The sequence below is a fragment of the Panicum virgatum genome, chromosome 3K, assembly GCF_016808335.1.
Source record: "Panicum virgatum strain AP13 chromosome 3K, P.virgatum_v5, whole genome shotgun sequence".
In the NCBI taxonomy this organism is placed as follows: Eukaryota; Viridiplantae; Streptophyta; class Magnoliopsida; order Poales; family Poaceae; genus Panicum; species Panicum virgatum.
Genome location: NC_053138.1, coordinates 56,564,717 through 56,590,163, shown reverse-complemented (window position 1 = coordinate 56,590,163; position 25,447 = coordinate 56,564,717). Strand labels below are relative to the sequence as shown.

Sequence of the window (25,447 nt, the reverse complement as noted above, 5' to 3'; positions counted from 1 at the left end):
CCATTTTGAGCGGAACAGATCTGCTGAATTTTGGCATTACTACAGCTATCTCCCCCTCAAAATATAGTTATTTTTAGGTTTTTGTCAAAGTAAAACCTTTTAAAATTTATTAACTGTACCTGTTAAAAATATTATAAAGATTATCAACATAAAAGTTATACTAGTTTATTCGCAATAAACCCAACTATCGTAGTATGTAACTTTCTTCATTTAAAAGTAATTATTTTTAGTGATATTATATTGGTTGAAGATGAGAATGTTTCACTTTGACTAATTCTAAAAGTTTGTTATATATTGAGACGGAGGTAGTACTATTTGAAAGCACACAAATCGGATAGAGAAAAATTTCATTGACAAGTTTTTTTTATTCCATTTACAGAGGTGCCGGTGGTGGTGTGGGAGCCACTGCACTTTTGCGACACCATCGTCGGCCTCAGCTGTTGCGACCCGGCTGCCGACGCTGCGCTCAGGGTGAGAGTTCGAGGCCATGAACGTGCCCGCCTCCGACGCCGCCTGCGCACTGGCGGATTTCAGCACAAAAAATAAATACATATACCAAAATACATGCATATTCTATTTTTTAATTACCAAGATGCAAAAGCCCACCAAGTTGGAGTGAGCAGCCGAACAGCCCATCATTTGGCTAGGCCCAAGAGCAAAAGTGAAGAGGTCATCTCCCGTCAGCTCCCACTGGCCTTGCCCTTTCCTATTCTGAGCACGATTCATCGTGCTCGTGGGCGACTCCCAAGCGGAAGCAGCGGCGGCGCATCTCGCTGTGGCCTGTGACTGTGCGAGCTGCGGAGGCCACATCTCAGCCGGCAAGCAGGTAGCCAGGTAGGCGATTTCTTTCCCCTTTCGTCCGTCCCCTTGCGTTGCTGGCGTCCAATCCCCAGACGGCCAGACCCCAGATCTCGTCATTTCTATCTGCTTCTTCTGCAGTGCTGTGGCGACCGACGACGGGCGGCCGGTGACCAGCAACCAGCAGCCAGCAAGCACCGGCGCGTCATCGATCTCAATTGCAGCAGGCAACTAGGTAAAGATTTTATTTTTCTGTTCTAATTTATTTGTTTTTATACTGCTGTATGTGTGCTACTTTATTCAATAATTTTGTAACATTTATTTCTATGTAAATTGTAATCTAGATGAAGAAGAAGGCTACTAGCAGTATATTTACATTATGGGAGAAAGCAAAGGCAAAAAAAGCAGATTTGGCATCTACACCAAATCCTCCTCCTGTTGAGATCGAGAACAATTTGCAGATAGCACTTGTGCAAGCACAGGATGATGATGAAGCACTGGCACAGTCCGCTGTTGAAGCAAATGATGAAGCTCCCCAATCGGACAGAGGCTCCCCAACTCCAATTGTACAAGATGATGCAGCAACTGATGAAGAGGGTGAAGATGGAGCAGATTTGGAAGCACTTGAGCATGATCCTGGGAAGCGAATAGCCATCTCAAGGTATGCTGTAAATGACCAAGATAGAGTTAGAAGGAGATATATTGAGTTGGATCCATGTCAGCCAAAGAATCATGATTTTCCATATAGAGACATAAGTAGTCATCCACGCCGCTTTTGCCCAGTTTGGTTTAAGCAAAATAAGTGGCTTGAGTACAGTGTAGAAAGAGATGCCACTTTCTGTTTCGTTTGCTATTTGTTCAAAGATAAAAGAAAATGCCCAGGTGGTGATACATTTGTGAAGGGTGGGTGGCGAAATTGGCACCTAAAATCAAGATTGAAAAAACACATGGGTACTGTCAGTAGTGCTCATGCTGAAGCTCAAGAGAAATATGATAGGTTCACTACACCAAGAACATCAATTCGAGAGTCTATTGCTTCAAACACCACGCAGTACAAAGCTTTATATAAGCTTCGTTTGACATGGACACTCAAGTGCTTAAGGTTTCTATTGCGCCAAGGCTTGGCATTTAGAGGGCATGATGAAAGTGAAGACTCGCTAAACAAAGGAAATTTCCTTGAGCTTTTAAATTGGCTTGTAGGAAATTTTGAAGAGGTTGACAGGGTGGTTCTAAAGAATGCTCCACAGAACTGTAAGATGACATGACATCAAGTACAACATGAGCTCATCAAATGTTGTGCACAAGAGACTACTAAGCTAGTAATTGAGGAACTTGGTGGTCAAAACTTTGCAATACTTGCTGATGAGTCTGCTGATGTGTACCAGAATGAACAGCTAGCTGTTTGCTTGCGTTACGTTGATAAGAAAGGAAGGGCAGTTGAAAGATTTCTTGGTGTTGCCCATGTTGAAGATACTAGTGCTATGACACTTAAGGCTGCAGTGGAGCATATGCTTATGAAGTATAATTTGACCTTTGCAATGGTTCGTGGGCAAGGATACGATGGAGCTAGCAATATGAAAGGTAATGCTAATGGGCTGAAAAAACTTATTATGGATGAGTCTCCATATGCCTATTATGTTCATTGCTTTGCTCATCAGCTGCAATTAACTCTTGTTGCTGTTGCTAAGGAGAGTGGGGATTGCACATGGTTTTTTGGATAGCTTGTTATCTTGTTAAATGTTCTTGGCAATTCTTGCAAAAAGATGAGAATGCTTCGAATGGCTCAGGCTGAGGAACTAATTGATGCATTAGAGTTGGAGGAAGAAGAAATCGGAAAGGGTTTGAATCAAGAAATGGGTTTGGGAAGGCCGTGTGATACTCGTTGGGGCTCTCACTACAAAACTGTGATGCATGTTATCTCTATGTATCCTGCAATCAGGCGTGTTTTGGTGAAGATTGGAAAAGAGTATACTACAGCGGAGGCTCAATCAGCTATGACTATGTTGACATCATTTCGGTCATTCGAGTTTGTATTCATGGCACACTTGATGCAAGAAATATTTGGTTATACCGAGGACTTGAGTAGGGCCTTGCAAAAGAAAGACCAGGATATTGTGAATGCCATGGAGCTTGTTGATCTTACAAAGTTTCATTTGCAGTGCTTGCGGGAAGAGGAAGGATGGAATAATTTTCTTCAGAGGGTTACTTCTTTTTGTGTGAAGTACAAGATTAAAGTTGTTGACATGGAGGGTTCTTATTATCCTGTTGGGAGGCCTAAAAGAGGGTTCTATAATGGCGCAATGAACTATCATCGCTTCCATGTTGACATGTTTGTGAGCGTCATTGATAGGCAACTTCGAGAACTGAATGACAGATTCGATGAGGTAAACACAGAGCTACTTTCTTGCATGGCAGCATTTAGCCCACTTGATTCATTTGCTGCTTATGATCAAGCCAAGTTGGTTACACTTGCTACAAAGTTTTATCCTAAAGATTTCACAACTGAGGAATTAGGGAAACTTCCATGACAGCTTAATATGTACATTTCTCATGTTCGTAGAGATGAAAGGTTTAAAAATTTGAAGAACCTGTGTGAGCTTTCAGTTAAACTTGTGAACACACAAAAGGATGAACAATATTATGTTGTTTACAAGCTTCTTAAGCTGGTGCTAATTCTTCCTGTAGCCACTGCTAGTGTTGAAAGAGTATTTTCCACACTGAATTATGTGAAGAACAAGCAAAGGAACAAAATGGGTGATGAATATTTGAACAATTGCTTGGTTACATTTAATGAGAGGGAATTCTTTAGTCAAGTGAAAGACGAGGATATCATCAATCTCTTCCAACAAGGGGATCGTAGAGTTATATTGTAGTAATTGTTACTATTTTATAATATTTATGTTTCGAACTTGTACTTTGGTTATTATTATGGATTCGATAAATGTAATGGCTGTTATAACTTTTCATTCACTATATTATATACATTTTGCTTCAATTTTTTTTAGCATTTGGCATACCCAGACACAGATTCCTGGCTCCGCCACTGCGCCTGCGCCACCATCATCAAGGCCATCCTCTGCCAAGTAAGCAAGGGGGCTACTGTACTGTACATCGACGCCCAATTGTTCTTCTTTTTAATCGATCTTCCTTTCTTTTTTTCTGTCCAATCCAACGGCCAAACTGTCTCCAGATCCACTCGCACGCTATATGTGGATGTTGCTGATTTCCTTTAATTTGTACCTACCATCCTCTTGCGTGTGCAGAGGTGCATACCCTCGACCTCTCCCAAGCCGGTCAACGCCGGCAGCATCAGCTCTATTCCCCCACGGTGCACCACTCGGCCGCCCCCGTCCACGACGTCCGCCCAGCCACAGTAGCAGGATGCCGGCATATGCCTCGAGCAACTCGCCGGCGGCACCACCACCTACCTGGGCATGGCCGCGCACCCGGACGGCTCCGGCGTGCAGTGGCGGATCTAGGATTAAAACTTGGGGTACGCCATGTTAAAATTTTAACATATAATTCGGTATTCGGTATAATCTAAAAAAATCAATGCACAATAAAAAATCCCACGAGCAATTTGGTATACAAATAATTAGGTTCAATACTTGCATAGATTACAATATAAATAGTAGAAACAAATTAAAAGTGTGTTTGGTTGAGCTGTGACTTTTGGAAAAACTGTTGTGAGCTGTGGGCTATAGAAAAATAGCTGTGAAAAAAAGCAAAAGGCCATCTAGTTCGGCAGCTGTAATTGTTTATCAGAAAACTGTTAAGGAGACCCATATATCATCCACAATCGTCTCGATGCGGCTCTCTCAAGGGAGGGGAGCGGCGTGGGGGAGGGTGTGGAGCCTCAACAACGATGAGGGTAGAGACGCGCACTCATCAGAGCAGGGCCGCGCACCAGCCGGATAAGGCTTCTGGTGCGCTGGCGGGAAAGGAGGTGAGGGGCACCAAGGAAGCGGTCGCGAGAGGGAGGAGAGAGCGACGTAAAAAAAACATAAACCGATATCTACATAATCAATGGCAAGTGGGTAATTTGTATGCCCAAAAATCAGTAAAAGTAGGAGAAAGTGCTTTTGGATCTATACTAATGAAAAGCTGACTTTGGAAAAAATATTGCCACCGGTAGAAACAAGAGTAATTTTAGAAAATTGTAAACCATATCATAAATCTTATGCCTCCCAATTTGAACTAGAACTGAGAGGTCATCAAGATTAGTAAAACCTTTGAAGCTGTCCTCATGTCTAGTGTCATCAATATGATTGTCAATTCAATTTTATTAATTCCAGTCAAAAAATCATTAGAAAGAGAAGGGCCGGCTTAGGATATGCGACGGCATACCTGCCCACCCACTGGGTCCGCCAGTGCCGGCATGGCCTTCCTCTACACCCAGGACGGCAAGGTCTGGCTCGTCGCGGTGGCCCCACGGGGGTCCGGAGCGGCGTTGCAGGTCGACGGCGACGGGGCCATCCTCAACCTCGGGGGGTCCGGCGCTCATCAGGCTGTCGGGGCTTGCGCTCCACCCGAAGTTCGCGGCCAACGGACGCTTGTTTGTCTCGTACACCTGCGATAGCGCCACCTCACCGGCGTGCGGCGGCGCTGCATCATCGTCCTCGTCTGGTGCTGCTGGAAATGGGTCCAGGTACCAGCTCGTTGTCGAAGAGTTCACCACCAAGGGCGGCGCTTACTATGGCAAGGTAACGTACTTCGTGTCAAGATTACAGATCTAAATTATTTCGAAGATCGAGATGTATGTGCTTATTATTACCTTTGATCTGCTGCTTCAAATTCATCAAGATTACCGAAGCGAGGAGGAATTTTGCCATGGATTTGCCGCCGCAGCTGGTGGACGCGCCCAACCAGCAGCGTGGCGGCCAGATCTTCCGTCCTAGTGACGATGATGGGTATCTCTACCTCGCTACGGGGCACGGTGGTGGACTAGGAGGCGAAGCGAGCTCCCCGTTTCTTGGCAAAATCGTCAGGCTCGACGTCGACAGCATGCCTGGCAACAACGAGCCCCAGATCTTTGCCGCTGGACTCAGCAACCCGAGGGGCTGCAGCTTCGATTCCATGAGGCCTTCCGACTTGTACTGCGCCGGAGTGGATGAGGTACGATGACATACCGATGGCAATGTTAAGTTCTCAAAAAAAAAATTCTACAATACATATTACATTGAATCTTTGGACATATGTATTGAGCATTAAATGTAGTATTACACAGTTTAACTGTAAATAACGAGACTAATCTTTTAAATTTAATTAGTTTATAATTGAACATTAATTGCCAAATAATAATGAAAACGCTATAGTACCAAAACCTAAAAAATTTTACGAACTAAACAAGGCTAATATGAGCTTGTGTAAATGCAAACGAACGTGCAGCGACAGAACGAGCAGGTGTACCTGATCTCCAACCACAGTGCCTCTCCGACCACGGCCGCCGTCTCCGTCATCATCAGCCACGGCTGTTCAACCGGCGGCCACATCGAGGTCCCGCATCATCATCAGCCACGGCCGTTCAACCGGCGGCCACATCGAGGTCCCGCTGACCCCTTCTTGAGCGGAAGGTATATTTGCTTTCCTCACTGTAACTTCCAATCTTATTTTTATGTGCTGCAGTAATCCCTTCGATCGGAAGTTCATTATTAGCTACTGTCAGTCTGTCACTGCTGCTGTGATTAACCGGTAATTGTCCAATGAATGTAGGTACGTGTACATATATAATTCATCCGTGTGGGCCGCAGCAGAAACTCCGGCAAGCAATGGGCTGCATGCTTACCCCTCCGTCCGGATCCCCAAAGTCCGGTGCTGGAGAGCAGCCCCGTGCCCTGCAACGGATCGCCGGTAGCATCGTCTTCTTGGGCCAGGACAGCATCATGGACGTCTACATCATCACCGCTGGCGGCATCTACCGAGTCATTCCGCCAGGCCTCTGCGCCGGCGGCGCTCCTCCTCCCGCGCCGCCGCAGCAGATGCTACCATGGCTTACGTGGCTCATCTCCATCCTTGGACTCATCTTCCTGGTAGCAATCCCAGCTATCTCCTTGTGCTTGTGCGGCGGCGCAGGAGCAGCAGCAGGGCGGCCTACACCAAACTGGTACTTAAGCTTGAGCTGCTGCTCATGGAATTGCTGCTCCAGTGGCACGACAAATTAACGACAATACGACACAATAACTATAATACTATATATACACCTATTGGTGGTCAAGAAATAAGGGTCGTCTACGGCTTGAGTTACTCGGTTTTTTTTATCATTTTGTTCATGTACATGGCAGGTTTGTTTTTGTCACCAAGTTGTAGTTTGTCCATGTGCAGAGTCTAGCTATGTTGTCGAGTCGGGTCTGTGTAAAAATACTAGCGAGTATATATCCACGCATCTTTGTGTGTTTGAAAATTGGAACTCATAAACATATATTGTTAGGCTACAATCATAGCATATCTATGCCACTATATGGTAGAATTTATTTGTTATTACAAGGATCTCTCGGCTGCTCTCCATGCATTCTACTAGCACATCCTTTTCATCCTGCTGAGTTACTAATTAATTACTAATCAACCGTCGGCCCTTCATTGAAATGTTTAGAGGAACTGAGGGAGGCAGTGACGAGAGAGAGAGAGAGAGGGGGGGGGGGGAGAGAGAGATTTGTGCTCATACCATGAACAAACTAAAAAATTCTGGAAGCTACTGCTAAGGTGTTAAATATTAAATCATAAGATGTAAAAAACCAAATCATCACACATATTCATAAGCTAAGTTTGACTTAGTTAAGCAGTACTAAGTTTAATAATTGTACAGAAACATACTTCACAGAAGAAACTCTACAAAAATCTAAGGAAAAAAGCATGAGCACCTAAAGATCCCTTTGTTGTGCTAGAAGCTTCATCTCCACTATTTTATATTGCTGCAGCCTAAACAAAACACAATATACATGTTACATTTCTCCTCAAAATCAGTGCAACCAAGTAAGAAAAAAAATATTTCGCAAAAAAAAAGTAAGAAAAAAATATGAAATTTCACACAGACTATCTTAGCCTAATCTGATAAATGCTTTTGTTCCTGAAAAAAGAAATTGAAACAAATTAATCTTAACTATGTCTCCCGTGTTCCATAAGAAATACTGTCAGTCTGGTGAACAGAAGCACTGCATGACATGACACCAATAAGTTTACATGCTATGAACTCACAAAAACCAGTAAGTTCACAAAAATAGCGAGTCCCAGGGAATAAATCCAGCTAGCCACACAGCCAGCTAGTGTTCTCATTTCTCTCTCATTTTTTTTGTGCGAATCAGCGAATGGTTTCACCAAATAATCGGGGAGCATGGATATTAAAAACAGCAGAGGTGCACAAGTTAATAGCTGCAAAGAGAGGTACTGAACCGACGGTATCTAGGTTGGAATTGGCACATATGAGAGATCCAAGCGACGGATCAGTCTATGAACCGAGTTGAAAGTCACCAAACCCCCCGCACAAACACTGAATCAGGGGTTTCGATTGCTCTCCGTTCGTCAGCTCAACTAACAAGCGTAGGGGACAAGAGCCACCGCGCTCACGAACAAGCAGGAAGGATCCAAAACAGAGCCGGCACATCTCCACCCCAAAAGCTACTGGTCGGAGACACCCGCAGGGAGGCAGACAGCGGATCCAGGCCAGAGACGATAGCACGGCGCGGGAGCAACGACACCGGTAGGCGATTCCCGGATGAAGCGCGCTCCGGAGCATGGCGAGATCCCTAGGGTACCGAGTTTATTCGGGGTTTACCTCTCCTGGAGGAAGGCGAGGGCGGAGTTGACGTCGAGCCCGGCCTGGCGGAGGTAGGCCTCGACGTCTTCGACGAAGGCCGCCGCCGGGATGCCCCGCCGCTCCGCCACCCCCTGCGGCGTCGACGCCGACGCCGCCGCCGCCGCCATGAGAGAGAGAGAGATAGAAGGCCCAAGTGTAGAGGGAGGAGGGAACTTTTTTCATTTTTATATTTTTTAAAAATTAAAATTTCAAAAATATATGTTCGTTTTCAAATATTTCAAAAATATACCCCGGTCGCCCTCCCATAGGGCGACAGGCCCAATGTGTAATTTTTTTTTCAAATTTGCAACGAAGTCCCTGGAGAAAAAAAGGGGGGGACCTGTCGCCCCCCCAACGGGCAACAGGGGCCTGTCGCCCACCCCTCGGGCGACAGGGCCCTGTCGCCCGTTGGGGGGGCGACAGCCCCCCCCTTTTTTTTTCTCGGACTTTTATTTTTGCAGGGACCTATTTTGAGCTATTCGAGCGTGTATTCGTCATCATCGTCGGCAAGATCTCGGCCGCTAACTCCTACCGCACGTAACTTGTCCTTCATTAAATCACGGAAAAAAATCGCAAGAACTTCCCTTATTTCACGAGCATTATGGAACCCACAAGCATAATAAGTTCACATAAATAATATCTATAAAAACAAATGACAAGTAACCTACCACAATCATAAACATCGGATACAAATAAGCGGTCCACAGCTATCTCATTACAAATAAACATCATATACATCTAACCACCCCTAGGGCGTCGGACCCTCTTAGCCCTCTGATGTAATTTTAAAGAGATATGTACGTTACCTGCACTTGGGAAGAACTGCGACGTCGGCCCGTGCATGGTCGACGGACACGGGAACGACGACGAGGCCTGAGACGACCCGTGGCTGTCTTCGTACTGCACACGGCTTCCGAAGTTGTGCGCCACCTGACGCAACTGATCACGCTGCCTCGACCATGCCTCTGTCTGCTCAAACTGGGTCATTGGGGATCGGCACGTACCCTCGTCAGGTAAGTCGAGCAGTCCGTCTCCATCATGTTGCAAAGGCGAAGCTGCATCAATTCAGTAAAGTTACAAACACATGAATTATCTTATGAATATGATTATATATGCAAATATGATCAAAAGACTCACCGCGCCAGCTAGTGCCTCCACGTGGTGCCGGGCATAGCCATCCTGAGGCCTCGCCTGGTGTGGCTGCGGGTGAGTGTCAACAAAAACCAGACGAGCCCGAGTCCGGGGTAAGTACTAGGTGAGGTAAGCCCTAAAGGAGCTATCTGTGTGTGGTCCTGTTGGATGGACCAAGTGCTCGTCTGCCTGTTCCCATTGGTCCACCCACGGCTGGATCTTGGTGAGCCAATCATCAGAGCACGGCAAGCCACTCCTTGACAACCTAAAAAGTGGACCACGAAGAATCGTTAGATTCGACACGAATGTATGAGCCAAGTTCATTCATAATTACCTGTGGTCCTGGCGACTGACACGCTCCAACGCGGTGGGCACCGGAAACTCCTGGCGCTGCCCAAACTGTCTCCTGACTCTCCAGGGGCAATATGCCTCAACCGCGATGCCATAAACCAGGGCGGCGGAAGTAAGCCACAGGCTCGCATTCGCGGAGCAGTGTGAAGACAGGCCTGCTGGTGCACGGGTAGCCACAGCCTCTGGGCTGTAAGGCTCCCAGACAACGTCCTCGGGCGTAAGCATGTCGAGCTCCGAAACAAACTCAGGATATGCGCGTTTAACCCGCGCATGTGCCCAGGACCTCTGCATTCCGAATAAGTAAAATTAAAATTGCGCTAATACATCATGTAACAATGAATAACAAAATTAGGTTTGTTGCAAACATACCTGACGCCAGATCCAGATAGTTCCCATAGTGGGCCTCTCGTCCTCCTCGTCGCCGTACATGCCCCCGTGGTAAGGCTCGTGGCTGACCAAGGGGCGACCAACGGCTAGCCTCTCGTACGACCAAAGCTGTAGCAGTAGTGGGCACCCTGACAGGATAGCGTTCCCATGTGTCTTCATGCACCCATCGCAGAGTCCACGGTAAGTGGCTGCAAGTACCGCCTCACCCCAGCTGTAGGGCGGTACGTCCTCGTCCCCATCCGCAATCTCCCGTGCATACGGAAGGAGAATCCTATCGACCGAGTTGCCATGAGTGTTGTTGAACATGATGTAACCAAACAACCAAAGTCGGTACGCCTCCAGCGATCTGGTCACACTGTACTCATCGGCATCCGCAGCCAACAAGGCAGGCTGCATAAACAATTAAGATTAATGGTTTCAACTGGCAATGGAACATGTGAATTGTAACAATTAAATTTATATATGCAATGAATACGTACTGTAAACTGTAGGAACCAGGTCTTCGAAGGACCTGCTGCTCGCGGGTGCGGGTTGATCGGACCTGCTTCGTCCACGCGGTCAACCTGGGCAAAACGGGCCTCCAGCTCATCCTTCCACGAGGCCGCCACCACACGCGGACCTACAGCCTCCCCGACGATAGGGAGGCCGAGGAGGTAGGCCACGTCCTGCAGCGTAGGAGTCATCTCCCCACACGGGAGGTGGAACGTGTATGTCTCCGGCCTCCATCTGTCAACGAGCGCCGTCAGGAGGGATCGGTCGAGCTGAATAGGCCCAACCTCGACAAGACGGCTCAGAGTCAGTAGGCCGGCCTCACGTAACCTGCAAAAAAACAAAAAATGTCGAAACAAAGGAATACCGGCGAATACAAAAGTGATAAACAATAATATTTCATTACATACCGGTCACACCAATCGTGGTGTATAGAGATCGCCTCGCCGGGTGGACGAGGACGTAGCACCTCTAGGACTCGGTGCTCAACAGCTGCAAAGTAAGACCTGTGGCTCGAGTCGATCACTGGGTCTAGCAAGGAGTCCATCTCCATACCTGCATTCAAAAATATATGAGAACACATAGGTAAATATATATTTCATACAAACTGGACACATAAATACAATAATACTTCATTACATACCTGCCATATTTCATTACTACATATTACAAATAATGAAATACAATTGTGGATCATGACACCGAATGCCTTCCACGAGCAATTCTCGCCGATGCTCGTTTGAACGTAGGAGGTGCTCCATCTCTGGGATTTCCGGAAGGACCGACGTCAGCAGCATCGTGAAGTGCATTCTGAGGACACTTCTTGTAGTTGTGACTCAATGATCCACATTGGCTGCAACGCTTTTGTGCCTTGCTTGCTTCCGACTCGTCCATACCATTCCGAATACGACGTGTCTGACGGCGGCCTTTGCCTTTCTTAGTGGCTGGATCAGGAATAAACATCTTATTCTCATTATCCTGAGTGAAAGGCCCCACAATTCCAATCCCGTATACCTCATGTCCCCATGTGGATACAGCTGCTTCCTTGCTGAAGTACGGTGAAACAAATAGTCCTGGCTGTAACGCAGACTCTGCACATGCCGCAATGAGATGGGAGCATGTCATATGCAATAACTTAGGCTTCATGCAGGAGCAGAATGCTTTGCCATCAACTGTAATCAAACTCTCCTGTACCACTCTATCTCAACGGATACCACGACCACTTCTATCCTTACATAGAACCTCAAATCTATGCTCCATTGTACCTGTGGATATGACGCGGTGCAGTTTTGCCTTTTCTATCTTCTCTTGCATATATTGTGTCACTCTTTTGCAAAACTGAATTTGGGGGTTGCTGATGTTTATGCTTGCAGCCGTGTAACGCTCTCTGAAATACTTCATGCACCCATACATGATGAACTCAACAATTCCCACAAGTGGAAAGGCACGACAAGAACGCATAACCATATTGAAACACTCTGCATGGTTCGTTGTCTGAATACCATACCGTATTCCGTTGGTATCATAAAGGAATGACCATTTCTCCTTAGGTGCACCTCGAATCCAGTGTGAAAATGGCTTCTCAATTGAATCCCTAGCCTCTGCAGCCTGACTCGTGCCTGCTCCTGATGCCCTTACCTTCACTAGCTCTGCAGTCAACTGATCAAGCATCTGCCATAATGTATTGAATTTTCTCTGTTGATTTTGGGTGCACAACCTCTTAAATAGGTTTTTAAGATCCTTGTTCTTGAAGTGTTCATAGAAGTTTGCACCCATATGCCTAATGCACCACCTGTTTTGGACATCAGGCCATAATGGAGGCGTTGTCGCAGTTCCATGTTGCAATTTTAGTATTGATTGCAGGATACCTGCATGCCTATCACTAATAAGGCACACATCTGGACGTGCAGCAACAACATGATTCTTCACTCGTTCAAGGAACCAATACCAACTGTCTATGTTCTCATTCTCAACAAATGCAAATGCGAGCGGAACAATTTGGTTGTTGCAATCTACACCGATTGCGGTGAGTATCTGACCTTTATACCTTCCAGTCAAAAATGTGCCATCAATGCAGATCACCGGAAGACAAAACTGAAATGCTCTAACAGAAGCACCTATGCAAAAGAAGGCTCGTTGCATAATTCTTTGTCCCCTAGTCACGACTGGTAAAAGGTATGTGTCATAAAAGCTTCCAGGATTTCTAGCAGCAACCTGGGATAACATACGAGGTAGGTTATCATATGATGCCTCGTATGTGCCGAACCGCATCTCGAACACCCTTTGTTTAGCCTGCCATGCCTTCAAATAACTGATGGTGTACTGGTAAGTCTGCTCAATGTGTCGAATAATCAATTTTGGCTCATAATTTAGGTTGTCCATAATAAACTCATACATTTGCTTTGCAACAAAGTCGCATGATATATTGCGATGCGAGGGAATAACTTCTGACAGCAAACAAGTGTGCTCTGTGACAATGGAACATTTCCAGTTTGACTTCCATTTTCCCTTGAATGCATGTACTCGCCATGGTCATCCAGCATTCACACACTTCACCTCATATTCTTTACTGCCAGACTTTACGACTCTGAATTCTCGTTTCAATGAGATTGCCCATAGTCTCACAGCATTTTTTACGGCTTCAATGTTTGGATATGTTGCACCTTGCACTACCTCATTCCCTCTGTACTCCCACTCCTGATTTCGTACATCTTCTGCGATATGACTGCCAAAACCATGCTCTTTCCACTCTTTTGGCAATGAGTACTGCTCGTCATCAGATGAGTTCTCATATTCTTCCATCTCTATTGCGGTTTGGTCTTCTGCCTCCATCTCGTCCACAATGCTATGTATCCTCTCTCCCTCATCAGCAAGCCCCTGTGGTCCCATGTTTTGGTTCTCTGTCTCTTCTGACTCATCTTGCTCAACATAATTGGTCTCTCTTCGAATACTCGGAGTTCCTTGATCTGCACAATGTTGGATTTCATTTTGTGTCTTCTCCCGGATTTGAACAAGAATGGCCAGAGGCCACCCACGCTCTAGAGCTGCTTGCATGTACTTCTGCCAGTCATCAGTGCTGTGTATCATCATTAATTCCCATAATTCACTTTCTACCTCCCAATTAACAAGAGACTGGACAGTGATCACATGTGTCAACGGATCAACATGGAACCCACGCTGCAGCCACTTACATATGGAACCAAAACTCCTTTCCAGAGGTTTATCTATGCCGCTAGATGTGCGCTTAAAGGCAGAAAGATCTACTCCATTTGGCCCATACATAACATTGTATTCACCATAAAATACTTGAAACTGCATTTTGCTCGACATATCTGTATATCACATAATACTTATCGAGTTATACTCTTTACTTCACTACCTTATTCAATAATCCGTAAAAACTAAGTATGGAATTCAACTACAACGTATAAGTATTCATAACTACGTGATGACTCTCGAATTCTATACTGCATATGCCAAATTCTATTCTAAATCATAATTAATTTATAAACATGTCTCTAATAGCACTGCAATTGTAATAATAAATGCGTAGAACTAATTTTCTAAACTAATTTACTACTACGTAACTACAAACTAAAGTATCATTGAACTCCTACTTAAATGGATCTACTATAGCACTAATTAAATTAAATTACTCATATTTAAATACGTAGTACTTAAATATAACAATATTTAAACTAAATGTACTAACCTGCAGATCACAAGTGCTGAATCCGGTAGGGCTTCGCCGCTTTCCTTCTCCTCACTCCTCTCTTTTTTTTCTGGATTTTTGGTGGAATTTTCGGGCTCAAATGAGGAGGGAAGGGGAGGGCTGGGGCTTTTATAAGGGGGAGACCCCGGTCGCCCGCGGGGGGGGGCGGGGGGGGGGGGGGGGGGGGGGGCGACAGGCCCCCTGCCGCGACTGTGGGCCGGGCCCAGCGGCGGTCGCCCCCCCAACGGGCGACAGGGCTTGTTTTTTTTTCTCCAAGGACTTCGTTGCAAATTTGAAAAAAAAAATTACACATTGGGCCTGTCGCCCTATGGGAGGGCGACCGGGGTATATTTTTGAAATATTTCAAAACGGACATATATTTTTGAAATTTTATTTTTTTAAATATAAAAAAGAAAAAACCGCGGGAGGAGGGAAGGCCGCAGCTTCGTCAAAGCCCAAAGAGGATGGATGGTTTCTGTTCGGTGGGTCCATCGGACCATATTTTGGGCCTTGGCCCAGCCTGTAAGGAGATTCAAGGCCCATTGAGTCACAACAACAATCAAGGCCGCCGCCGGTGGGGCACAGGGTGACAACAAAGGCCCAGAAGGTCTGGAGAAAGCCCACAGCAGCCCAATCAATCTGCCTGTCTCTGACCGAACACCAAAGTCCAAAGAGAATGCAAGGACAACATAGGCAGGGAACAAACGAAAAGGGCTCTTATTTTTTCCAACATATTAAACACAAGAAAAAAAGCATTTCTTCGAAAAAACAAAGAGAGAAGGCGTAAAAGCTTGCTCCCAATCCCAAAACTCTGCAAATCATTCTCTTTGTCGTTCTACATGTTCAGTTCACCTGAAGCCAGCGTCTTTGGACTTGGACATCTTTGTTGCAAACGCACACCACGGAGTAGTGATCTTGGGCAGATAGGAGAGGAGGATATTCCGGGGGCTATTCCCAGTCGCACATATACAGTCGCACATCGCATGTGCAATGTGGAGTGGAAGCCTCGCAGAAGGCTCCCCTACCTCCACCGTTGTGGGCTGTATGTGGGCCTCTCCTCCTCTTCTTCCTCCCGACGACTCCACCTCCGCCCGCTCGTCCACAGCTGCCACCGCGCCGCCGGTCCCCGCCACCGGCCACTGCCCGCGGGGTCCAGCCCCCGGCGGACCGGCAGCACTCCCGTGCTGCCTCGCCTCGGCCGCCGGTTGAACTGCCACCACTGCCGATTTGCTAAATAGGAAACAAGGTCATTGATTTTGAGTGGCCCGTGAAAAAACATACCGACTGTTGAGTGTCTCTGAAGATTATACTTATCCTATTTAGAAATTGATTTTTTTTATCTTCTGCACCATAGTTTAGAGTGCAAACACTAAAAATGGAACATGTACACTCCATAGATTAAACTTACCAAGTTTGACTAATTTTAGGGTTCATTAGCTAATTAAAAACAATGGAGGAAATATAGCTAAATGGGCTGCATGTTTGTGCATTTAGTGCAGCTAGCAGGTTACCGGAAGGTAATCACGCTCTCTCGTGTGACTGGCTTTGCCACGTAGGCGCCACATGGAAGCCGCCACTGTGTTATATTGGTTGTGACGCCAAATGTGACATCCCGCCCCAAGATGAATTTGAGACTACTAGTGGCACATGTGTGAGTGGCATAATATGTGTGGGAACACTACTCCAGCACCCCACATCACCGCCGGTTCGTAAGGAGTATCACCAACGGTTCGGGAGGCGTTGGATTTATGTCGTTGGTGATGAGGGGGGCTATCACCGCCGGTTATTGTAGAACCGGCGGTGATGGGTGGCGCATCACCGCCGGTTCAAAAACCGTTGTTTAGAACCGGCGGTGATGACTATTTTCCCATAAAAAAAATATATTCAGACATCAATAATACAATATTTGTATAGCATATATAATATATAATTATTACAGCAGAATTGAACCATAAGATATTATACATTGAAATCAAATGAGAGAGTTCAAACATCATAATAAAAAAATATAGAGTCCACACATCAAGTTTAAGAACATCTAGTCCATACACCAAATATATTATAATACTTGACAAGAACGATACGATCTAGACATTACACCTAGATTATGCTGTACTCAGATCCTGGCTTCACCACGTAGTCCACAAGCCATCCGGCTAGTTCTTCTTGAAGTGCTACTAGCTCGCCCATGAGCAATTCACCTGAATCCAACTCAATGTTCTGAACAAAATGTCACAACAACAAGATATTAGACAAGTTAGATAATTCAAGACACAAGAACATATATCAATTAACCATTTCATACCAACCATTTCGGCGCTTCTGCAATCGCCGGTGTAGCAGTGCATGTAATGCATTACATAGAACCCACAGTGATCGTTGCCCGGAGGCTGCTTGAGGATGTATTTAGCCTCTTCTACAGTGAAGTCTCCCCAAAAAGGTCTATGGATTTTGTTTTTCTTACGGTACTTAGCGAATGCCCTATATATGAGCGAAATTATGAAAGAGAAATTGCATGAATAAGATACACGACATGGAAATATCGTATAAATTCACTTGCTTTACTTACTTGTTGAGGACATTCGCTAAGGCCTCTTTCGTGAGTCAGAAACCTTGATTCGACTATCGCTAAGGCCGATATCGAGTAGGACATGATGATAACTGTATATAAGACACAACAAAGTAAATTAATAATAACTGTGGTGAGAATAACTTTGATATGGAATTAAAAAACAAACTTACAAGCAATTGTATGAAAGAAGTATGGATCTTTTATCCTGCATGGAGAGGAAATCTTTGTACAAGTAGTCAACGGTACTTGGTAAATTGACTGTGTTCTCATGTACGGTGCTAGGGTCCAAGAAGCCTATATTGTTAATCCCACATCGTCTACATTTGTGTGACTCCATTCTAGAAAAAAATAATGAAAAGTTAAACATGCTAATGAGTGATAAATGACGACAGATGATCAGTAGTGAGGATACTTACACAGTCCACAAGGTCATAATTGAGACGTCGAGAGCAACCTGTTGGTAGAAATGATACAAGTGCTCGAAATCAACCCACACTCTGCCTTCCCCCTTATGAAGATCTTCATCAAGATAACTTGCCCCAAACAGCTTACTTTTTTGCATCTTGCACCAAGAATTCAACTATCGCATTCTTGTGGGTAGCTTCGGGATTTGTTCTAGGGCCACCAGATCTTTCCCCAATTCAAATTTCCAGGTAATCGGTGGTAGTGGCGGTGGTTGTTTCCACCAATCTTCTCCATACTCAATTTGAAGAAGTTCTAACTCTGTAATGTTGTTTTGTTCACAAAATGTGGCCCGTTCAGCTACATTTAACTTGTGTGCAGCTCGGGTTCCTTCACGCCACCTCTCTATATTCATAGTTCGCTCATAGTTTGAAAGCGGAGGTTGATTATTTCCAGTTTGCGGCAGTTTCATTAAGTTTAAAAAATGGTCCATTGCACCTTTGGGGACTATGAAGTCCTCCTCTACTTTCTTTCCTTTTTCTTCGAGTAGCATTGTTATGCTTCCACTCACCTGTTTCTTGCCCGTCCCTTCACATGGTCCCTCTGGCTTTTCTGCCGGTTCTGAATATTGCTTCTGAGATGATATTTTCTGTGTTCTTGATGATGTTCGCCTTTTTTTCGGAGGGCTAGGAGGAGTTAGCTCTCTTTGAGGTGACGGCGGGCTTGATTCTCTGTTGGACTTTGGTGAAGGAGGTAGGTCCCTCTCCGGTGACTCTCGAGGATCATCATCGGATGACTCAGATTCTTATTCAAATATTATGTAGCGTTTCCGCCACGCCACAAATCCTCCGATGTTATCCCCTAGCAACCTACTGTCATCACCGGGGATATCCAACTCCACATTTTTGTATTTTCTCTTAACAAGAGAATCAACGGTAACCTTTGCATAACCTTCAGGTAAAGGGCGATTATGCAGCATAACCCCTTCGCCGGTTGGCCAAGCCTGACCTACAGCCACCTTCATATCAAAGAACTTCTGATGGATGTATAGCTTGCAGGTTGTTGGTTGTGTGATCTTATCCACAGGGAAGGTGACTCCAATATCCTCCTCAGGCAATGCTGTGCTTCCACAGCTACTCCGAACCAACCCTTGTGGACTTGTAAGATCTGGCGCAGCATCTCTCATTGCTTCTCCTGGTGCCAAGGGAGCACCACGGGAAAGTGATTCCACAAGCTCAGCCCGAAACTTCTCATTCGTTGCATTTACTTCTTCACGGACAGCTTGTAAAAGACTTTGCCACTCGGCCTGTTGTTGAGCATTCCTCCTCCCACGGCTCCTGTATGTGCCCAAATGTTCGGGGAAGGCAAACCTCCATGGAACATTGCCGGTCCCACGTGTGCACCCTGGGTGCTCTTTGGATCCAAGTGCTCGAGTTAGCTCATCGTTCTCCCTGTCTGGCACGAAAGCGCCTGTGGAAGCAGCCTCGTGTGCTTCATGAATCTTGCGTCCAAGATCCTCAGCATCACGATCATGAAAACCAAGGGAACCATCAGGATTGTAGTACGCACCCCTCGCTAGAAGATACCTCACGGCCCAAGGATCCCACCCATCTGTCTGCAGCGTAACACCACTATGGACCAGCCTCTCTGCCTGCTCCTCCCACTCGGGTATTTTTCTAATATACCCACGAGAGCCGGTCTTATAGGGCTTATCATTTTTCCTACAATTCTGTGAATTTGTGGCGCTGCTAGCTTATGCCTCCTTTGACCTCTTGTACAAGACAAACTGTTCCCAAAAAGGTCGTTGGTTCGGAAAATCCTTCCAATCTGGCTCAGTTTCATTCTTCACATGCTTGTTCAAGGTAAATTTGAAGTATCTGAAAGAGTTGCCCATGAGAAACAGTGCTCGACGTCGTGCTAATGGCTCTGAATCCTCGGGGAAGATGAACTTTTCTTTCAACTTGCCCCAACATATTTCCTTGATTGAGTCCGGTACCACCCAAGTCTTATCCTTCGCATTCCAATACCTGTACGTGATGGGCACATTTTCCTTCACCACCACCCCAATAGCTGACTTGTATGGCCCCATCACCTTGACAGGAGCGACGGGCTCACCTAATTCATCGAGCTCGGTAATAAGAGACCGACCCTTAGGCATCTTGTTCCGACCTCGTTTGGCCCTACTGGCAGCTGATATCGTGGTCTCTTCCTCAGTCTGAGCTGGCGCCTGCACATATGTTGAACAGTTATTTCCTACAATTGACCAATTAGAAGAGCACACATATATGCGACACTGAATTACCTCATCATTTTGGTTGAGGTTTAAGTACTCAGAAGGGCTTCCATCCCCTCCACCCTCACTATTACTACGGGCCCCTCCATCATCATTCTCCGCATTATTCTCAGCTTCAGCTTGTTTCCCACGACGAGACTTGAATCGTGAAAATCGCCCCATTATACCTGCATATGAGTAAAGAAGCATGGTTTGCTCAAAAAGCTTACGGCACAGAGCAGCATTTTCTGACACCACAAAATAAGACGTGATGCATCCATGACGTCTGACAAAATATTATACCATCAGAACAAGGTAATATGGAAAAGGAACAGAACACTAGGGCTAGGATCAAAGATCTACTATATGGTGCAACTTATTTGTGATCAGTTTGTGAGCTGAGATAGTATACTGTAAAACTGGGCTTTGCGATCAGTCTGCGGAGATCTATCCATTTTCTATAAAAATATGGTGCAACCAGTGACCCTTCCCTGCCTAGGTTCAACAAGAGGCCGTAACTTCGCTAATCTGATTTTCCTTCCAACTATAGAGTTAGAAACACCTCTGGTACAGTTATTTGACTGAATGAATTGGGAACGTAATTCTGTGGGCAACCCTGAGTTGCAATTGCAGTTATTTGGAATAACAAAATTCTGATTACAAATCGGGACTAGTTGATGGTGGCTAGGGCTTAACCACCAGGGAAACACTGATGCTAAAGGTCCATGTTTAGTATATTAATGCAGTATGTTTATTTCTAAGGAAATGCTACTCGTTATATTAGTTTATAGGATACAAACTGGGCATTATTCTGTTGAAAAAAATAAAGCACTTCGTTATTATCAGATCGGCCCATGGCAAATAACCCCCATGGCAATTAACCGTCCTTATTAGCTTTAGAGATTTAGCTATGGTTCTTATTTCTGATTGTCACTTGAAGTCCACAGTGTATAGAAATATCTATCCACCACCACATCCTGATTTTATTATGGACATACGCTTATAAGGACTGTGTCTTAATTTTAATTCAGTAGCCAGTGGTTACCTAATAATTTGTTAAGTATTAATCTTACATAGTTTCAGAGTAACTGAAGATAATCAAACTCATGGAGTATAAAATACAAGTGAGAGACATAGAAAGGAATAAGCAAAACCAAAAGGAGGAAGACAAACTTGGAGCCAAAAAAGAAAGCATATACTACTTTACATGTTACATTAGGCATCTATTACTTTACAGCCAAAAAATTTACCTCAGCTATTTATATTTAATTACGGTCTAATATGACACACATGTGGAAGCAATATTGTAATGCTTTCTATGACACACATGCTCGAACAAATATCTGAGTGACAATTGGGTGGCATACTGGTATTTGTTTTCTTACTGAAAATTAAATGAATTTTTGACTTGGTTAAATGAAAATGAATACTGCTTTTCATATTTTTTCAGGTGCTTAGACAGTTCAGTATAATGTTGCTTCGTTGATGCTCTCAGGACAAATGGAGGAACCTGGTGAGAGCTTGCAAGGCCAATAAGTAGCTCCAAAAAGAAGGTGCTACGCATGCACTTGCATACTATCCCGTACAATTTTGCAACTCTTGATATTGTTACTCTCGTGATGACTTAAGCCTCTTACAGTTGTTCCATCCACTACTCCAGGTGAACGTACAGAAGGCTACAGAGGTGATCGTACGAAGATTCAGACACCGGATAGTAGCCTTAGAAGCCAGGCATCTCGGCGAGAAAAAGAAATGAATCCGGATCAATTAACAAGCATGCTGTTTGTAAATATTAATTAGCATGTTCTAGGATTTTCTGAACAGTAATCGTATGTCGTCAGCCAAATACTGTTAGATATCTAGGCAATTTTCGGTATATTTTAATTCCAAATATTAATATCAATTTCATGATATAGATGAGTGATAATGTGTGTACAAGATATGTGCATGTGTTCATGTTATTCTCACTAATAAGCATAAACAAAGAATTAAACCAGAGTAGGTTTAGTAAATACCCCAAGGCGGGACCAGTGCCGGAGGCACCGGTTGCGCCGTTACCAGCTGGAATAGACATGCTATTCGACTGGTCTTGCTCGAAGTAGCCGAACTATGTCGATGCAGGAAGATGTTCGCAGTGCAGTCCCACGAACGGTTACGCCGGGAAGTAGACGAAGTAGTCGTTCGCACGAGCGGTTACGCCGGGAAGTAGACGAAGGAGTCGTTCAGGGAGCGAGCAGTCGCGTCAAGACGCTCCCCGAAAACCTAATTGCCCGCGTCCCGTGCAGGACCTTCAGCGAGCAGAGGTTCCGGAGGCCCTGCTCTCGCTAGACCTGTGCGCGCAGTGCTAGCGGTGGGGAAGGCAGAAAGCAGCTGAGGGAGAAGGGAGAGGTCTCCTGAAGAGGAGTACCTGGATGAGTGCTTGAGATGAGTGAGAATGAGAGGAGAGGGTGCTGGTTTATATAGGCACGATATGCCTCAGGTTCAACGAACCTGGACATCATGAATGGCTTTGATGAGCGGCAGTTAATGTGCCTCAGGTTCAACGAACCTGGACGTCGTAAAGAGCCTTCAATGTCCGGTCATTAGTGACGACATTAACCCTCTGTTTTAATACTCTTTACTGCAAAACATCCTTCTCATCTCAGCACATCACGTCGCACCGCACCGGCACCTGCACGTCACGTCCGGCCGCGCACGCGCATGCGCACGCGCACCGCACCGCACTGCCCGCGCGCCGCGCCGCGCCTCGGCCACGGCCACGGCCCGGCCCGGGCCGGCGAGACGAGCGAGCGCGCGCGCGTGTGGTTCACCGTCCTCCTCTTACCGGCTTCAGAAGTGGTGTACACGAAGTCCACCTTTTAAGTCGGTTGAGATCCTCCTCAATTCCCGGTATGGAATTAAGCATTGATTCCCTAGCATTAATAGTGGGCTTTAAATTCTTTTAATGCTTTAGAAGTAATGGGCCAAGCCCATTACTCCAACAATCCCCACCAAGAAATTCAAGCCACACTAGAAATACCCTCATTCCCTCATTGATATACCAGTATTCGACAGAGACTGTTAAGTTGAACTTCCATCTAGGACAAAGGCTACACTTATTCACAACTGTGCAATGGACTATGCCTTGAATTGCCAGTTTTGTGCAAACAAGTTTGACCAAAGCCCTACACTGGTACTAGGCTGCAAAAGCATCCCCGCGGTTTGGAGCTTATAAGTCATACTCCAGGCCCTTCGTGAGTTTCTAGAGAATACCCAATTCTCATAGACCATGACCAGTGGTCAAACTCATATAGGTGTGTTCCTTTTAGATGTTCTGTAGGACAACATCTTTGTTTCAAGAAAACAACTCATTTGTTTAAAAGAAACCACCTGGCACACATTAAGGTATAGACCAACCTGCCATACAGATTAGAAGAGAAATGCACCTTATACACGGAATGAGCCCTTTTCACAAAGGTTTTCTTCTCACAGTCAGACTTTAGTTTGTTTCACTATCCTAATTCACGGGATCTCCGATCACATAGGACAGGTTTCCACTATAGAATGACTCACGTGGGTCTCAAGCCCAATTCCATAGAGCCTTCAATGTCCGGTCATTAGTGACGACATTAACCCTATGTTTTAATACTCTTTACTGCAAAACATCCTTCACATCGCACCTGCACCGCACCGCGCGCCGCGCCTCGGCCACGGCCCGGCGAGGCGAGCGAGCGAGCGCGCGTGTGGTTCACCGTCCTCCTCTTACCGGCTTCACAAGTGGTGTACACGAAGTCCACCTTTTAAGTCGGTTGAGATCCTCCTCAATTCCCGGTACGGAATTAAGCATTGATTCCCTAGCATTAATAGTGGGCTTTAAATTCTTTTAATGCTTTAGAAGTAACGGGCCAAGCCCATTACTCCAACAAATACTACTGCTGATATATATACTAGCTAGCTACATGTTTGAGGTGAAATTACCAAACCTGAGTGTGTATTACTGAGTAACTGCGTGCATCATGCAGCAAGCTGGAACGAATTGAATTAATAATTAAGCTTCTGCATCTGCACATATATAGTAGACCGATGCTCTCTCAAACTGAAACGACTCCACTGATCTTTGCGATGTAACAATGCTACACCAAGGACCAACCATCCTTACAACGGAAAAAGAAACAAGAAAGCATGTGCTCTAGAGTGATCTCTGACTACGGACGAAAATCCCATTCTCGTATGCATCTACCAGCCAGTAGTAGATCACGTTATGGTATGAGTATGATTATATTGATGACTCGAGCTAGTTACCGCAGGACGAAGCTTCGCGGAAAGCCACCACTTTACCGTTTGGGCAGCAACAGCGAGTGCAGCGTCAGAGTCTCAGGGCGTGGGTCAGGTCAGGCGTAGGGGAGGAGATCACTCTAGAGCACATGACACACATCAGGTGGGAGTAGGGGAGGAGGGCAAGTACGCATACGCGAGTACGCCGTTGTGGGAGATCCGCGCCGGGAGTGCGGCCGCGTGGCGACGCCGTTGAGAGCGGCCGCGGCGGAGCTGTCGGCCCCTGCAGGGGCAGGGCCGAGGGAAGGGGGCGAGCGCCGCCGCGGCGTGGATGGCCTCGGGGACGGCGGCGCCGGGGCTCGGGGACGGGGCGCCGGTGCTCGGGGACGGCGCCGCGTCTGGAGCCCGGGGCGGGGAACGGCGCAGGGGCGGGGGACGGGCCTCGGGGACGGCGCCGCGTCTGGAGCCCGGGACCATCAACTGCCTCCTCTGTAGACCATCCATTAACTATGCACCCTTCGGGAAGATATCTATTCCGAACATATTTTCTTAGAACACTCATCAACCTCTCGAAAGGAAACATCTGATGTAAGAAGATTGGACCAAGAGCTTTTATCTGGGCAACAAGGTGAGTGATAAGATGCACCGATATATCAAAGAAAGTTGGTGGAAAATGCATCTCGAGCCGATTAATTGTGTGAATCAGGTCTGCTTGCAGCTTGTCAAGTGTGTTTGGGTCTATGACCTTGTGTGAGATTGCGTTGAAGAATGAGCACAACTTTATGATCGGATCTCTGACCTTCACGGGAAGCACGCCCCTCAGAGCAACTGGGAGCAACTGTGTCATAATGACATGGCAGTCATGGGCCTTCATGCAGCTCATGTTGAACTTTAACTCCTTCATGTTCGCAAGCCTTCTGATGTTTGATGAGTAGCCCGTTGGCACTTTGAGTTCGTGGAAGAAGCTACAAATTTTCCTTTTCTCAATTTTATCCAAGGTCCAAGATGCAACCGGAAGCTTCGTCTTCCCATCATGTTGAGTAATTGGATGCAGCTCACTTCTGACATTCATATCTTGCAGGTCCTGTCGAGTTTCAAGTGAGTCTTTTCCTTTACCTTTCATGGCCATTAATATTCCGAGCGTGCTCTCGGTAATATTTTTAGTTAGATGCATGCCATCAAGTGCGTGACGAACAATCAAGTCCTGCCAATAAGGGAGTCTCCAGAACAAGGAATTTTTTTCCACAACGAATCAGCTGGAGCGGGTACACTTCCTTTGCCCTTTACTAG

The 25,447-nt window shown here is 45.8% G+C and overlaps 2 protein-coding genes and 2 long non-coding RNA genes across 4 annotated transcripts; 3 read left to right on the top strand and 1 right to left on the bottom strand.

The window, feature by feature from the left end:
- The first annotated feature begins 686 nt into the window (after nucleotides 1–686).
- On the top strand, nucleotides 687–1,192 carry LOC120699798. Its single transcript, XR_005685593.1, has 3 exons — nucleotides 687–834; nucleotides 940–1,033; nucleotides 1,143–1,192. It is a non-coding gene; the product is annotated as an uncharacterized LOC120699798 (long non-coding RNA).
- An 858-nt stretch (nucleotides 1,193–2,050) lies between these two features.
- LOC120699795 lies at nucleotides 2,051–3,793 on the top strand. Its single transcript, XM_039983874.1, has 2 exons — nucleotides 2,051–3,182; nucleotides 3,484–3,793. Exons 1-2 carry the CDS (start codon nucleotides 2,562–2,564, stop codon nucleotides 3,517–3,519), a joined length of 657 nt encoding a protein of 218 aa, XP_039839808.1. The 5' UTR covers nucleotides 2,051–2,561; the 3' UTR covers nucleotides 3,520–3,793.
- An 870-nt stretch (nucleotides 3,794–4,663) lies between these two features.
- Nucleotides 4,664–7,275, top strand: LOC120701085 (HIPL2 protein-like). Its single transcript, XM_039985250.1, has 5 exons — nucleotides 4,664–4,744; nucleotides 5,109–5,501; nucleotides 5,602–5,913; nucleotides 6,187–6,371; nucleotides 6,511–7,275. Exons 1-5 carry the CDS (start codon nucleotides 4,664–4,666, stop codon nucleotides 6,650–6,652), a joined length of 1,113 nt encoding a protein of 370 aa, XP_039841184.1. The 3' UTR covers nucleotides 6,653–7,275.
- A 10,018-nt stretch (nucleotides 7,276–17,293) lies between these two features.
- LOC120699797 lies at nucleotides 17,294–17,789 on the bottom strand. Its single transcript, XR_005685592.1, has 3 exons — nucleotides 17,646–17,789; nucleotides 17,400–17,567; nucleotides 17,294–17,318 (listed from the first exon to the last, which is right to left on the bottom strand). It is a non-coding gene; the product is annotated as an uncharacterized LOC120699797 (long non-coding RNA).
- Nucleotides 17,790–25,447: the final 7,658 nt, after the last annotated feature.

What these genes read in the sequence shown, in the direction of transcription:
- LOC120699795 (XM_039983874.1), top strand. Translation starts at nt 2,562, where the DNA reads ATGAGAATGCTTCGAATGGCTCAGGCTGAGGAACTAATTGATGCATTA. An exon ending in TGAATGACAGATTCGATGAG is followed by an intron (nt 3,183 to 3,483) that starts GTAAACACAGAG and finishes TTCTTCCTGTAG; the next exon opens with CCACTGCTAGTGTTGAAAGA.
- LOC120701085 (XM_039985250.1), top strand. Translation starts at nt 4,664, where the DNA reads ATGAGGGTAGAGACGCGCACTCATCAGAGCAGGGCCGCGCACCAGCCG. An exon ending in GTGCGCTGGCGGGAAAGGAG is followed by an intron (nt 4,745 to 5,108) that starts GTGAGGGGCACC and finishes AAAAATCATTAG; the next exon opens with AAAGAGAAGGGCCGGCTTAG. An exon ending in ACTGCGCCGGAGTGGATGAG is followed by an intron (nt 5,914 to 6,186) that starts GTACGATGACAT and finishes ACGAACGTGCAG; the next exon opens with CGACAGAACGAGCAGGTGTA.